The sequence below is a fragment of the Anomaloglossus baeobatrachus genome, chromosome 1 (assembly GCF_048569485.1).
Source record: "Anomaloglossus baeobatrachus isolate aAnoBae1 chromosome 1, aAnoBae1.hap1, whole genome shotgun sequence".
Lineage (NCBI taxonomy): Eukaryota > Metazoa > Chordata > Amphibia > Anura > Aromobatidae > Anomaloglossus > Anomaloglossus baeobatrachus.
Window position 1 is genome coordinate 98,110,202 of NC_134353.1, and position 16,719 is coordinate 98,126,920.

At 44.4% G+C, this 16,719-nt stretch overlaps 1 protein-coding gene across 1 annotated transcript; it reads left to right on the top strand.

Moving 5' to 3' along the window:
• Window positions 1–454: 454 nt before the first annotated feature.
• Window positions 455–13,523, top strand: LOC142289755 (extracellular superoxide dismutase [Cu-Zn]-like). Its single transcript, XM_075333688.1, has 2 exons — window positions 455–619; window positions 12,575–13,523. Exon 2 carries the CDS (start codon window positions 12,588–12,590, stop codon window positions 13,326–13,328), a length of 741 nt encoding a protein of 246 aa, XP_075189803.1. The 5' UTR covers window positions 455–619; window positions 12,575–12,587; the 3' UTR covers window positions 13,329–13,523.
• Window positions 13,524–16,719: the final 3,196 nt, after the last annotated feature.

Genomic DNA, 16,719 nt, shown 5'->3' on the forward strand with positions numbered 1-16,719 from the left:
ATACTGCTGCCTTTAAAACTACCAAAAGTCATTAAATATTTGCCTACTCTGTGTTGCACAAAAAGTTTGCAACAGTTCAGTTTTTTCTAGAATTCTGGCGAAAATTCCTCGGTGACTTAGGCCCTTTATCGTTATTTTTTTGGCACATTTATTAGAATATGCTCTACAACGGACGAGAAAATTACAACATATTTGTAAGTAAAAAAGTTAATGACTAGTGGGGTTTCCCAACCCGTCCTATTGCTCATACTTCTGATGTACTTGTGTTTCTGGGTGAGTCGGTGGGTGTTGTACACCATTAATGTTAATTACTTATGATTGTATCCAGATTTTTCCCTTAGTAAGAACCGCTGTTACATCCACAACATCTTGTGCCTGTTACGTCAGCGCTGGACGTCACCCAAGTCCTCGCGGCAGCACAGATTTGTGTGTACGGCTTACATAACCAAATGTTAATGTCTCGCTTCCAAAAATCGAGTCCACAGGAATGTAAGTTCTTAAGGACTAGTACTCGCAGCAGACACTCCCATAACAGAAAGTTACAAAACCTCCGCACATCCAAGACCCGGCGCACATCCTCGTCTCATCTTTGCATCTCCAATCAGCTCCAACGACGCAGGTAATTATAAGGGCAATTGCTTAAAATGTGAGGAAAGTTAGATCCTTAAAATAGGCTCGCATTTACAATTGATGACCGGTGGCATCGCTTACGTTGGGAAGATGGAGCACGCTGCCCTTGATGTGTCGCATTAGGCTGTCAGCTTGTTATATTACTACTACATCGCTGCCACAAGTTTTATAACTTATGTCCTCTCACAGGGATTTTTTTATGCTATTCGCTTTTAATAGAACCTGACATGGTTTTTCGGTGACTACCGCATGTTGTGGTTAACTTACCGTATACCCTTTTTTTGTTTGCCATGCATCATTTATTTTAGATGCTTATCTGGAGGCAAAAAATTACATATGGAACTATATATAGGTTGTATATAGGCTTTTAGCTGTCTTCAAAACTAAAATTGATCCCTGTATATCAGTGTCAGAGCTCGTATTGTTCATCCTGATCTTCCTGGTTGGATTCTAAAGACTATAAAAGAAGCAATAAAGGGGTCCTGTCACCAACTCCTTTTTTGCACTTCTTTTATTCCCGCTACTCCCTTGAGTATTCTGCCTTTTCTTTTTATTTAATTCACCATACGGTTGTAGAAGGTGGGTGAGCTACGTCCACTCTTACGGTGGAGGTGTTATTGTATTAAAAATATAATGTATATGAGAATTTATTGTATTTAATGTATGATGTTCTTATGAGTGCGCTGCTGCATCAGAGATGTAGCAAAGCTGGACGAGTGCAGCAGTCGGCGCCATCTAGTGGCTGCAAGTTTCATCTGTTTTTATTGTAAATAATGTATAATGGAAGGTGCTGGCCCCTCGTGTCATGCGGGAGGCATAGTATAGAGAGCAAGGAGTATTGTAGATAAAAAGTTCTAGATAGGTTGTTTTAGTGTAGTGTAATTAGGGACTAAGTGTGCAGGAGTGGGGTGTCAGTGGTAGTTAGTGAGTTTGTAAGGAAAGGACATAAGCAGATGTAAATAATTAAGTTATTACCACAGAGACCAGGAGGGAAGATTAGGCAGATCTTTTACTCTAAAAATTCTCAATATACGGGTAAATTGTCTTCAGTGAACGCATATATCTGTCAGGAATTGCTCTTTTAAAGGGAACTTGTCAGATCCACTATGCACCCAGAACCACAAGCAGTTCTGGATGCATATGTCTAATCCCTACCTAACTGTCCCTGTATCTAGTAGCACAGATAAAGAGATCTCTAGAAAAAGTATTTCTAAAGATCCTTTATGATATGCTAATGAGCACAGGGACTAGTCACATGGGCGTGATTTCCTCTGGCTAGTCAGCCCTTTTGCAGGTTAGTACACTCACAGGGGCGTGCTAATATGCTAATGAATGCACAGCGTCAGAGGATAGTCACGCTCACCTCTCTGCTGCCATCGCGTCCAAGTCCTGGATTTTGGCTCAGTGCGCATGGTTTCCCGACTTTTGGTCATGAGCTATACATGGGTTTGAAGCCAGGACTCGTACACCCGGTAGTCATGTGCACTGTGAAGCTGGGTGTACGAGTCCTGGCTTCAAACTCATGTAGTGCACATGACCAAAAGTCCGGGGGTCATGCACACTGAGCCAAAATCCAGGACTCAGATGCGATGGCAGCGGAGAGGTGAGCGCAACCATCCTCTGATGCTGCGCAATCATTAGCATGTTAGCACACCCCTGTGGGTGTACTAACATGCTAAGGGGCCGACTAGCCAGAGGAAATCATGCCCTTGCGACTAGTCCCCTCGCTCATTAGCATACGATAAAAGATCTTTGGAAATACTTTTTCTAAAAGATCTCTTTATCTACGCTACTAGATACAGGGACAGTTAGGCAGGGATTAGCAATATGCACCCAGAACTGCTCGTGGGTCTGGGTGTATATTGCACCTGACAGGTTCCCTTTAAATGTAATAAAATGAACCTGTCACCAGATTTGTACCTTATAAGCTGTGACCACCACCGGGCTCTTATATACAGCATTCCAAAATATGGTATATAAGTCCCCAGGCCGCTCTGTATAACACAAAAAATACCTCGCTGGGCGGTCCAGTCCAGCCCAGCCCATCCCAATGGATATCACTGATCTTGATTTTTTTGTGATCGCTGTCCTCTTTCCCTGCTTTGTGTGGATGACGTGTCCTACATCATCCACACAGAGTTCTCCATTGCGCTCCTGCGCAGGCGCATTTCTCTCTGCCCTGCTCAAAGTATTGTAATGCGCAGGTGCGAGGATAGGTCAAAGATGCCTGGTCATGTACACTACAAAATTTTGAACTGCCCCTAGTAGGGCAGATCAAAGTGTGCTTGTGCAGGATCGCAATGTAACAGTGTGTGGATGACGTTACTAGATGGACCTAGGTTTTTTTTCAACCTATGTAACTATATGTTATACAGTGCGGCCTGGGCTCTTATATACAGCATTCCAGAACACTGTATATAAGAGCTCACTGGCGGTGGCCACAGCTTATAAGGGAAAAACCTCGTGACAGGTTCCCTTTAGGCTATGTGCCCACGTTGCGTCCAGTCCCTTCAGAAATTTCGGCAGCGATTTGAACAGCACATGTGCGCTTCAAATCAATGCAGAAACACTGCGTAATGAATGCAGTGAGAAGCCGATTTCATACGCTCTGGATGCAGCCCCCACTATAGACAGAGCGGGACCTGTATCCAAAGCGCACAAAAGAAGTGACATGTTGCTTTTTAGAACGCAGCGATTTGGCAGCATGCAAATTGCTGCGTTCTAGAACGCAACGTGTGCATGGAATATGCACAATCTTCATAGATTGTGCTGGAGACGCAGGATGCATGCAGTTACGCTGCAGTGCAGAACGCAGCAGTGCAGAACGCAGCGTAACTGCATGCAAATACAGTTAGGTCTAGAAATATTTGGACAGTGACACAATTTTCGCGAGTTGGGCTCTGCATGCCACCACTTTGGATTTGAAATGAAACCTCTACAACAGAATTCAAGTGCAGACTGTAACGTTTAAATTGAAGGTTTGAACAAAAATATCTGATCGAAATTGTAGGAATTGTACACATTTCTTTACAAACACTCCACATTTTAGGAGGTCAAAAGTAATTGGACAAATAAACCAAACCCAAACAAAATATTTGTATTTTCAATATTTTGTTGCGAATCCTTTGGAGGCAATCACTGCCTTAAGTCTGGAACCCATGGACATCACCAAACGCTGGGTTTCCTCCTTCTTAATGCTTTGCCAGGCCTTTACAGCCTCAGCCTTCAGGTCTTGCTTGTTTGTGGGTCTTTCCGTCTTAAGTCTGGATTTGAGCAAGTGAAATGCATGCTCAATTGGGTTAAGATCTGGTGATTGACTTGGCCATTGCAGAAGGTTCCACTTTTTTGCACTCATGTACTCCTGGGTAGCTTTGGCTGTATGCTTGGGGTCATTGTCCATCTGTACTATGAAGCGCCGTCCGATCAACTTTGCGGCATTTGGCTGAATCTGGGCTGAAAGTATATCCCTGTACACTTCAGAATTCATCCGGCTACTCTTGTCTGCTGTTATGTCATCAATAAACACAAGTGACCCAGTGCCATTGAAAGCCATGCATGCCCATGCCATCACGTTGCCTCCACCATGTTTTACAGAGGATGTGGTGTGCCTTGGATCATGTGCCGTTCCCTTTCTTCTCCAAACTTTTTTCTTCCCATCATTCTGGTACAGGTTGATCTTTGTCTCATCTGTCCATAGAATACTTTTCCAGAACTGAGCTGGCTTCATGAGGTATTTTTCAGCAAATTTAACTCTGGCCTGTCTATTTTTGGAATTGATTAATGGTTTGCATCTAGATGTGAACCCTTTGTATTTACTTTCATGGAGTCTTCTCTTTACTGTTGACTTAGAGACAGATACACCTACTTCACTGAGAGTGTTCTGGACTTCAGTTGATGTTGTGAACGGGTTCTTCTTCACCAAAGAAAGTATGCGGCGATCATCCACCACTGTTGTCATCCGTGGACGCCCAGGCCTTTTTGAGTTTCCAAGCTCACCAGTCAATTCCTTTTTTCTCAGAATGTACCCGACTGTTGATTTTGCTACTCCAAGCATGTCTGCTATCTCTCTGATGGATTTTTTCTTTTTTTTCAGCCTCAGGATGTTCTGCTTCACCTCAATTGAGAGTTCCTTAGACCGCATGTTGTCTGGTCACAGCAACAGCTTCCAAATGCAAAACCACACACCTGTAATCAACCCCAGACCTTTTAACTACTTCATTGATTATAGGTTAACGAGGGAGACGCCTTCAGAGTTAATTGCAGCCCTTAGAGTCCCTTGTCCAATTACTTTTGGTCCCTTGAAAAAGAGGAGGCTATGCATTACAGAGCTATGATTCCTAAACCCTTTCTCCGATTTGGATGTGAAAACTCTCATATTGCAGCTGGGAGTGTGCACTTTCAGCCCATATTATATATATAATTGTATTTCTGAACATGTTTTTGTAAACAGCTAAAATAACAAAACTTGTGTCACTGTCCAAATATTTCTGGACCTAACTGTACGCAATGTGCGCGCATAGCCTTAAAGCGGAATCATGCCTACCTGGTAAGCAGAGTGTGTCTAAGCTTCAGTTTGCACTTCCTGCTCAGTCCTAAATTAAACCTGTTTAATTAAAATATTCTTGATTATTGTTCTCTTAAACTAAACCTAGAAATAAATACATAAATGAAGCAAAAAGAAATAAATCTAGGAATCCTTACTGTTTGTTAGGGCTTGTATACACTGTCTAATGGCAACCAATAAATGTCCGATGATCGGCTTTATGTTTACCAATCAGCAGTCACTTAATAGTGTGTTTCATCAGACCGACCGCACTCCCCATGTGCACAGAACAATCGGTAACATATTGTTCTGTGTGCATAGCCGGTCATTGTTCTTGGCAGCACCGGTCCTGGTTACAGAGGATGATGTGCTGCTGAGAACGATGAATTATACAATCTTAGAAATCATTTTACTTAACGAAACAGTATTTTGCTTGTATGCTGGGTGATTACCGCCAATTTACACTGACCAATCATTAGGAAACAAGAGTTGCTAGGAACGCTCATTCATGATAATTGTCCAGTGTAAATACTCCCTTACCCCACCATACATTCTAAATAGTTGTCACCCAAACTGTAGCACCAGCGTCCCTGGAGGGATGCTGACTTACTCGCCGCGCTGGCTGGGTCATGTCCTTCCTTGCACTCCACATGTGCTGCTGCCTCCTTCCTCTCCCGTGATCTGTACAAGGCAGCCAAAGTCTCCCGAGAGTGTGCTTAGAGCCCTCTTAAAGGGCTGGCATACTATTTCAAGGAAATGCCTCTCAACCATAGGCACAATGCTCCTAGTTAGTGTCTGAGTTGGCTAGCTAGTTGTCAGGTCCTGTTACCTCTGTGTCCGTCACCGGTACCTGCCTTCTCATACCTGTCTGTGCTTGCCGTGCCCACCATACTTGTCCATACCTGCCTATCTGTCTGCGTCAGCCATCCCACCTGTACCAGTCTACACCTGTGTCTATACCGTCCATCTCCTCTCCTGGGGATCAGCTGCCACAGTCCCGGTTACTGCCCTGGGAGTGGTACCTGACGTCCGCCTTGCAGTAGGTGCTTAGGTAAGCCCCTCCCACTAAACGGTAAGGCCGGGTCCCAACTGTGTTCTGTGGGTCCACTAATCTCGCTGCTGTCCCTACACCGGCCACGCGCGTTACACAAACTATAGTCAGGTTGGCAGATATCTGATCAGACTCTTCCATACACAGGAGCACTCGTTGTGCTGAATGCTTCTGTGTTCTCTATCAGAAGGCCACCAGACATCTCTGGTGGCAGCTTATCTTTTACGGAACAAAAGGATTGGTGGGTCCAAAATTGAACTCCTTATCTTCCATGACTATCATCTATCAAGGGCCCCCATACTCATTAGATTGTTGGTCAAACCAGTCAATATGGGGGTTTGGGGGAAAGGGGTCAAGTGACATCAATCTAACGTGTATGAGGGGACCTTTCTACTGCTGCCATTTCTTCATGATCTATAAAACAGCCAGTTTGATAGAAATCCTGCAAAAAGACCAAAAGAAATATTCTCATCTCAGACTTTAGTTGGTGTCCAAAGAAGCCCTGCTCCCTTAAGGTACCGTCACACATAACGAGATCGCTAGCGAGATCACTGCTGAGTCACGGTTTCTGTGACGCAGTAGAGATCTCGTTATGTGTGACATCTACCAGCGATCAGGCCCCTGCTGTGAGATCGCTATTCGTTGCAGAATGGTCCAGGCCATTTTCTTCAAAGGCGATGTCCTGCTGGGCAGGACACATAGCTGTGTTTGACACTGTGTGACAGGGTCACAGTGACTGCTGAGATCGTTATACAGGTCGCTACTTCGACCTGTATCGTTCCTGCATCGTTGGTAAGGTCTGACTGTGTGACATCTTACCAGCGACCTTACCAGCGATCCCTATCAGGTCACATCGTTTTCGGGATCACTGGTAAGTCATTGTGTGTGACTGGGCCTTTAGCAAAAGACTAGTCTTATCAATCTTTAGTCCTTTTCCAAACAGAGCTGAGGGGGGAGGCTTCTGCTGCAGCCAGTTGTCTTACAGCCATACACAGAAGTGAGGAGGAGAAGGGTGACATGGATGAGATCCTGAGACATACAGGGACGGTTTCTTACATATTTTATTACATATCACAATTTATTCTAGAAACATGATTAAAAAAGGAATATATTAATGGAGGATTGCTAGGATGTTTTTCATTTTATTTTGTGTTTCATTAAGTTGGCCAGCGACATTAGGTAATCCTGGAACATCTATTTTTGTTTTTTAAAGATGAGTTTTAAGCTCTCATGACATGTCTAATAGAGTTCTAAGAAAATATTATTTTCTAATCTGTGGATACGTTCATGAAATATGAAATATGTTGAAAGCCTGTACGATGCAGCATTACCGGGGACTGTCCTCTTTAGACAAAATCTACAGTGTGCCTGGAAGTAATAGAAGGAAATACCCAAATTGGCACCTGCCCCATTATGAAGGGCAGAGAGCAGTGTAAGATAGAGGCTTCCGCTCTAGAGGACCGTTATCATCCATGCATTACACAAACACTTATTGATTTCCATGGCTGCCATGTAATGCTTCACTTCTTGTGAACTGTGTGTAACCTTGACCTTGTATGTCCCCCATAGACAGAGGCATAGAAAATCCTATGAGAAAATCCTGCACATGAATGTAGTGTGCCGAGGCCTTGGGGAAAGCTGTTACTGTCTCCGAGTGTAACCCCGGTTATTACCTCATTATTAAATATCTCGCTGCTGAATCTTCCATCCTTCGCTCCACTGGGCCAGAAACTATCATTCTATTCTCCAACAAAATTTCTGCTCCCTTTGATAATTTAACTACAGGTTATTGATACCCCTGTAGTTACAGCAAAAAGTAAAGTTTTCACATATATCAAAGCATTTTCCACCACTGATATTTTCAATTTTCCTTCCTTACTTTTATATAAAACCATGGGATATCTTAACTTATATATTTGATATGTTTATTTGGGGACAATAGGAGGCACACTAGTAAGATGGACGTAATGAGAAAGTGCCAGGCAGTATGGCAAACTATGAGCAGATCTTCAACCCCAAACGTGTGGATGTTCAGGGGGAGAGACGCTTGTCGGCTGAATCCATGATAAAAACTTTTGTAAAAGAAGAACAAGGGTACAACATACACATTAGATATGGAAGTAGATGACCCTGGATGACGAAAAGTGAACCATCAATCCCTACATCAGACTCAGTCTTCTAAATGAGGTCACTGTAGACCAGGCCTCGAAATTAACTCTGTCCTGACTCCTGTATTTTCAGATGTTCTCCCCTTTCATAAAGCTACATACATGTATTTCAAAGGTCACACGCCAAGCCCGCATCTCTCCTGGCAGATTTAATCAGCCATCATGTGACTTTAAAGGGAACCGGTCAACAGGTTTGTCCCCTATAAGCTGCAGCTGCCATGAGTGAGCTCTTATATACTGTATTCTAGAATGCTGTATATAAGTGCACAGTCCGAACTGTATATCATAAAAACCACCTTTATAATACTCATCTGGGGGGGTGGCCCGGTCCAATAGGTGTCGCTGGTCTCTGTCTGGTGCCTCCTCTTTTCCTTCCATCACCGTCCTCCTTTACAGCTCCTTTCTTCCTCCTGGCAGCGGGGTTCTCAGTGCCAGTGAAGGTCAGAATGCTATTAACCTGCAGATTAATCCCATATCTGCAGGTTAAAAATGTTTTCTTTTTATTTGACAGGTTCCCTTTAAGTGGAGAATTGAAGAACAGTAACAATCAAAGGAAGAAACATTCTGCTCCTTAGGCTGCGGCCACACAGGCACTAATGAGAGTCAATCGCATTACACTCGGCTCCTGCTCTACTGGAGTGTAAGCAGAGTGTCATGCGACTGTCATGCCACTGTGATGCGATCACAGCACAGCCGCGGAGGACAGGGCGGGCGCTGCGGAGGAGAGGGAGGGAGTAATCTCCCCATCTCCTCCATTGTTAGCTGATGCAGTTATCACACAGCACTCGCATTACACCGGTGTAATGCAAGTGAAGTGCGATGTTTCTCTTGCATCCATAGACTTGTATAGGCAAGAGAAAACTAATCGGATTCCACCCACAGCATGCTGCGATTGTTTTCTCGGTCCGATTAGGGCTGAGAAAAAAATTACTAATGGGAGCGGCCCCATAGAGTAACATAGGGCGGTGGAATGCGATCCTGAAGAAGGTATAGCCATTTATTTCCAATAATCTAAAGTAGATACTCTTTGTCACAGCAGTAAGGGCCTGATCTGGACACTGAAAAGATTGTGACTACACCAACCACCTGTACGTTCTGCTCCTGTGAAATAAGTTTAGCAAAACACTTTTGTGCAGTTTTGACTCTTTATCAGAAGCAAATTTCTGCAGTAGAAACCTTCCTCCATTGTAGTGTTTGGAAAGGAAACAAGGCAGACCAAGCAATATCAGGTCAAAGGAAAAAAGGTCTAGTAAAAGTCAGACTTCTGTTTTCTCTTCAGGGGATTCTGCAACCCCCCCCCCCCCCAAATTGTGTACGTTTGTTTTTCTGTTCTTGTGTTTATTCTGCTTAGGCTTCATTGCACATCCTAATAAGTCTCTAATATACAGCAGAGTCCCAGGAGGGGACACAGACAGTAGAGGGGTCCCTGTGCAAGAACAATATATGGGCCCTTTGCAATCCAATACCTCATCATACTGTACAATTCCCCCTGCTTTGGAGGTAGACATGGGCCCCTTATCTCTCGGGCTGCCCGGGTTGCACCAATACTATGTCCGCTCCTGCAGAGTCCCCATTAATCCACTGTTGGACGGACTCAGGTTATTACTCACTTTAGATGCATTGTCATAGAACAGTATTACATTTACTTTGACAGGTAGTGACAAGCTTTAAGAGGATCTGTGGATTTCCCACCACTGAGCAGCAAAGTGGAAAAACGTTCTCTTCAATGTGGCACTTTTATCACCATTACATAACGCAGATGTTGGTCAGATGTCCAATATCAATCTATTCATTCTCATAGGGTGACTGGAAAAAGCCGAGTGCTGCACTTCATAGCCCCAAAGGGAATATATTGAGCAGCGATTGAGTCTACACATTGCCATTGTATTCCCATGGGAATAAAAGGATCTACGTTCTGCTGATTGGACCCACACTGATCATCAATACTTTGTATAGGTCACAATTTGTTTTCACTGGACAGCCCCAATCATTGATAGCCAAAAAATCGTAATCTGCAATACTGTATATGTTATTATTATGAAAGCAAAAGAATCTGAGCAACTTTGACAAGGGTCCAATTGAAATCTGTAGACAATTGTGTCAGGGCAGCTCCAAACTGCCAGGTCTTGTGAGCAGTTCCCAGTATGTATTTGACAGTACCTACCAAAACTGCTTCAAGGATTGATAACACTCCTGGATGTCCAAGACTCATTGTTTAATAGATATGAAATAGATAGATGGATACTACAAAAAACCCCAGAAAACTGACTAACACCAGAAAAAAGCAAGTGTGAATAGGTGCAAGCTGATGTGACTGCATAATACCCAAGCATACAGCAACCTGTGTAAGTGCTAAGATGTATGCAGACACTGAATATGTGAAATTTGGACTGCATTACTGCTATATAGAACATAAAATGTATATAAATGTAAATGTATATAGATTTATAAAATGTATGTACCTTGCACATAATTGGCCAACTGAGATGAGCCCACCAGCCGCGACAAGGTATATCTTTCTTTGATGGGACCCTAAATGACCACTGTCTGCATGAGCCCCAAGGCTGTTTTTAATTAGTGCTGGTTCCTACCAAACCTTGAAATTTGTAAACTTTTAGCCTAGGAGAAGTATGTCTGATAAATATTTGGCTAGGGTCCTATCACTAGTGTGTCAGGTCAAAGCGTCTGGTTGCACAGAATGCTCCCTGACTTTCCATTGTTCCAGCTATCAGCGTTTATTGGTATAGGTAGCTTTTTCATCAATAGTATTCCCTTGGTGTTTAAATACCCCTTTCTTCTGTGGACTGGTGATGGTGATATTTTTCAGTTCCTTCAAGCCTTGACTGCAAGCAGGTGGCTTTTACTTCTCTGTGCTATCGTTGCTGAAAACTCTACTGAATGTCTACCTGAGTCATCTGTGGATAAGTAGTTCATGCTTTTCCCGCTGTGTGTCCTCCTTGTGTCTTCTATAGTTTAGTGGGGTTGACAAATAGCTCATCCCATCCGTTCCCTATTTAGGATCCTGCACTAGGGATTAGGAATCCGGCTCGGCATATAGGTGCGGACCTAACTAAGGTGGTGAGGGACACCTTCACTAGACACAGGGTTTCCCTTCACTTCCGCCGTGAGTTTGGTACTTCCCTGTACCTAGCGTGACAGGTCCCATCAAATACGGGTATGTCTCGTCATGGCTGGTAGGCTCACATGAATTAGCCAATTTATGTGTCGAATACTTTTATTATTATTATTATTATTTATTATTATAGCGCCATTTATTCCATGGCGCTTTACAAGTGAAAGAGGGTATACGTACAACAATCATTAACAGTACAAGACAGACTGGTATAGGAGGAGAGAGGACCCTGCCCGCGAGGGCTCACAGTCTACAGGGAATGGGTGATGGTACAATAGGTGAGGACAGAGCTGGTTGCGCAGTGGTCTACTGGGCTGAGGGCTATTGTAGGTTGTAGGCTTGTTGGAAGAGGTGGGTCTTGAGGTTCCTCTTAAAGCTTTCCACGGTAGTGGAGAGTCTGATGTGCTGAGGTAGAGCGTTCCAGAGTATGGGGGATGCACGGGAGAAATCTTGTACACGATTGTGGGAAGAGGAGATAAGAGAGGAGCAGAGAAGGAGATCTTGTGAGGATCTAAGGTTGCGTGCAGGTAGGTACTGGGAGACTAGGTCACAGATGTAGGGAGGAGACAGGTTGTGCATGGCTTTGTATGTCATGGTTAATGTTTTGAACTGGAGTCGTTGGGCGATGGGAAGCCAGTGAAGGGATTGGCAGAGTGGCGAGGCTGGGGAGTAGCGAGGGGAGAGGTGGATTAAGCGGGCCGCAGAGTTTAGGATAGATTGGAGGGGTGCAAGAGTGTTGGAAGGGAGGCCAGAGAGCAGGAGGTTGCAGTAGTCGAGGCGGGAGATGATGAGGGAATGCACTAATGTTTTTGCAGATTCTTGCAGATACTTTCTCTTATAAGTACATTCTGTATAGGTGTGATGAAGTTCACATGTTTATATATATATATATATATATTATATATATTTATTATATATACAACTTTTGCATACGTCCTAACATTTACAGAGGTTGCTGTATTCTTTTGTTTGCAGATAGATTATTTTTTCTATGTGTCTGTCTATTTCACACAATATCTTACCGGAGATTTTTTTCCTTTTTCTTACAGACATAAGTAAACCATGCACTCCGTATTTTACGGGAGCATTCTACTCTTCATCTCCATTTTCTTTGGCACCAGAGCGGAGGTGCAACAAGCCTGCCAAACTGAAATGTTAACAGATATGTCAAAAAAGGTAAATGACTTATGGGCCATGACCTTGAATGCAATTCCCCTTTGGAGCCATCCAGATAAAATTATCTATGCCACATGTCATCTACAGCCAAATCCAAAACTGGATGCATCTGAGCTACAAATCACAGGCAAGATATTGTTTAAACAAATGTATCCACAAGGAAAGTTAGAAGCGATCTTCACAATAGAAGGGTTTCCGATGGACGTCAATCAAACGTCAAGAGCCATTCATATCCATAGTTATGGGGACCTTAGCAATGGCTGTGACTCTACTGGTGGACATTTCAATCCCTATTCTTTAAATCATCCTGACCACCCCGGAGATTTTCACAATTTTCGTGTCCGAAATGGAAAGATCCAACAACATCTTACAAATCTTGAAGCTACAATGTTCGGCCCATATACCGCGGTTGGAAGATCGATTGTTGTCCATAAATTGGCTGATGATCTTGGCAAAGGCAATAACCAGGCCAGTTTGGAAAATGGAAACGCCGGCACACGTCTTGCTTGTTGTGTGATCGGCTTCACTACAAGCAGCAGCTGGGATAAATACATTCAAGATAACGCAAGTCTAAAGAATAAAAGAGTCTCGAGGCGCGTTAGCAACGTGCGAAAAGCTAAAAACTGAAGTCGCGGCTAATGTTGGACATTTGTTATGCTCTATTTCTCTATTAGAACATGTTTCTGTCACCATTCATTTCGGTTCATCTTCCTAACAATGATCAGTGCATTTGTTACTATTCCCTATACTTCTGTACGGCTTTACTATATGTTCTGTGATCTAGTAACATTAAGATAAGCGGTAATAAAGTTAAAAATTAGACAGCATGTGCCGTATTTCTTCATGTTCCTTGATCCAATTGAAGAAAAAAAATAGATGAAATGTATTCTGTATGGAGGGGCGTCATTTGGTTCCTTATCTACGTCTGTCACCCCCAAACCTCAATTTAAACCACTTATAAAATCACAAGGCACATGGCCCTAACAAAATAATCTTTGTAGTATATTATATACTTGGTTTTTTTTTAGAAAAAGCTATTTCTTATGCAAATTAGGGAGCTTCAGTGCTGACTGTTATGGTCAAACGCTCAGTGCACCATTCTGCCCCCTGAATCCCCATTCTGAGCACCTTGCATTATGCGATGGACAGCGCTCACTCACCGAGATCAAGCACTACCTTTACTGAATCCCCAACACTGCAGGAGTCCAATATCTCAACCCTTTCTTTTGCCAACAGCTTGCTACACTGATAGATGGAAACTGCTGCTACTGCAGATAGAAGAGCACGCCTGCAATTACACTGTGTACTTACTGAAGTCCTGCACTGCCAGTGTGTACTTACTGAAGTCCTGCACTGCCAGTGTGTACTTACTGAAGTCCTGCACTGCCAGTGTGTACTTACTGAAGTCCTGCACTGTCTGTGTGTCCAAGGGCTTACTGGAGTGCTGCACTGACTGTGTGTACAAGGGTGTCCTGGAGTCCTGCACTGACAGTCTGTTTGAGGGCTTACAGGAGTCCTGCACTGACCATGTATATGAGGGCTCACTGGAGTCCTGCACTGACCATGTATATGAGGGCTCACTGAAGTCCTGCACGGACAGTGTGTATGAGGGCTCACTAGAGTCCTGCAATGACACAATGTACGAGGGCTTACTGGATACCTGCACAGACACTATGTAGTGCAAGACTGGTAGTCAACGCGTGACAATCTCCGGCTGATAAAACAACCAAGTAAGTGATATCACTGTAAGCACTGTCTCAGATCTGACATCATGCTGTGCAGTGTAACGCTTGCCGCTGGAGATGGTAAGGAGGCAAGCAGAAGTTGACACACTGGAAGCCAGGGAGACCCTGGGCTTACCCTTTAGTGGGAGGGGCTTGACTAAGTGCCCACCGCAAGGCAGATGCCAGGTGCCACTTCCAGGGCATTGACCGGGACTGTGGCAGCTGACCCTAGAGGAAAGACGGACACAGGTGCAGACAAACAGACTCCCTAGTGTAGGAAGGAACCACAAGGACAGCTGAGGAAGAAAGCACGGCCATGATGGGCAGGCACAGTCACAAGTATAGACAGGAACCACTGGGATGGCTGAAGCACACCCAGGACAGACAGGTACCAGCAGGGGTACAAGAATGTACACGACTTGAAAATGGACAGTAGACAAGGGGACTTGACAACTAGCTGGCTAGGGAACAAACATTAACTACATTGCTCAGGCACCTTCCCTAGTGGGAGAGTGCCTTAAGTACCCAGTGCATCTTAGCGATTGACTAAGAAGCACTTCAAAGAAATGATGCGCTGGTCCTTTAAGAGCAGGGCAGCAAGCACTCCCAGAGGAAGCAAGGTGGACAGGCCCTGGGAAAAGGAAGCAGAGAACACCCCCATGGAGGGGGAGTCAGGCAGTGTGCTGCGGCAGTAAGAGAGTCGGCGTCCCTGCAGGTGGACAGCAAGCAGTGCAGGGATGCTGGCACCACAGTATAACCCCCTTATTACCCCTCTTCCTTAGGCCTGAAGTAAGTCTTCTCTCCATAATGATGAGCATGATATTGATGGGAAAAGAAATTATCAATAGAAGGGGAAGACTGAAAGGTCATTGCTTGAAGGCTGTTCTCAAGACACAGAACCAATAACAGGGTAGACATTAAGAAGATTCAGGGAAACATAAGTACTCCTCACTCCTCTCCTCGAAGTCCGTGGTAGCTGGCTGACAGGCAGAAAGCAGGATCGTGTGGCAAGAAGAAACAACAGAATATTGGCACAAAAGGGCACCAACCAGGCAGTTCTTGTGGCATCTCAGTCCTGAGTGGAGCATCTCACCAGATTTCCAGTCCAGAACAGAACCTAGAGCACGGAGCCAAGGCTGACCTGCAAGAGACGGAGAAGACAAGTTTGGAAGCACAAGGAAGGACATCTTCTCTGAATGCGTATCTCACACAGGTAGTTCCACAGGCTCCGAAACGAGGATTCTGATAGGAGCATTCCATCCATGGATGGCACCACAACAAGGGCTTTAAAAGGCGTCAGATGGGGATCTGGTAATGGTCTACCACAGCTTCCTGACGGAAACTCCCAACGGAACTGGAGTCCAGATGAGCCATCTCAGAGAACTGATCTCCTCCATACGATACGGACATTGACTGGATCAACAAAGAAAAAGGGCTGCTGTCACAGAGGGTGATGTCTCCTATCAAGCCCTGGCAAGAGGTTTCCGGCTTCAAAAGGACAGGTTTGGACAAGGTTCTCTGCTCCTCCACACAGACCCTTGGCTTGGCGATTTTCTCATTGTTGTTCAGACATTTTGATACTACTTGTATAGGGTCGGGATCAGGAGCGGAACCTTGGAAGCAAATAGTCTCTGGAAGGATGGAGCCAGGTGAATAGGTTTCTTCACACCGGAGACTTCCTCGGAATGTTCCTGGAACTTAAGATCATCCTGGGTATTGGGTATATCAAAACCAACCAATTCCTTCTCGATTCTCTAGGATAAACCTTCCCGAAAGAAGGATGCCAGGTCCTGATCATTCCATCTTAATTCAGAAGAGAGGGTGGGTTACTGAACCGCATATTGTCCCACAGTCAGAACTCCTTGACACAAGTGCAGAAGAGAGGAAGCAGCCAAGATGGACCTGAGCTGGTTTCTTAAAAACTTTCTGGAAGGCCTGCAGAAATTCCAACATGTCAGTGGTAATTGGGTAATTTCTTTCCCAAAAGAGATTGACCCAAGCGAGAGCCTCTCCACCATGGTGCGACATCAGAAAACCCACTTTGGACTGGTCTGAAGAAACGGATGGGCCAACAGGTCAAAGTGCAGGGCGCTCTGGTTGATGAAACTTTGGCATTGTTTGGGATCGCTGTCAAAGCGAGGTGGAGCAGCCAATGGAGGATCAGATTCAGACAAAGCCGGAGCTTTCAGGAGGACGTTGACTGACTATAGGTGAGCCAGAATTTGATTTGGTTAATCCCACATCTGTAACATCTCACTGTACAGTTCAGACTGAGGCGGAGAACCAAAAGCAGA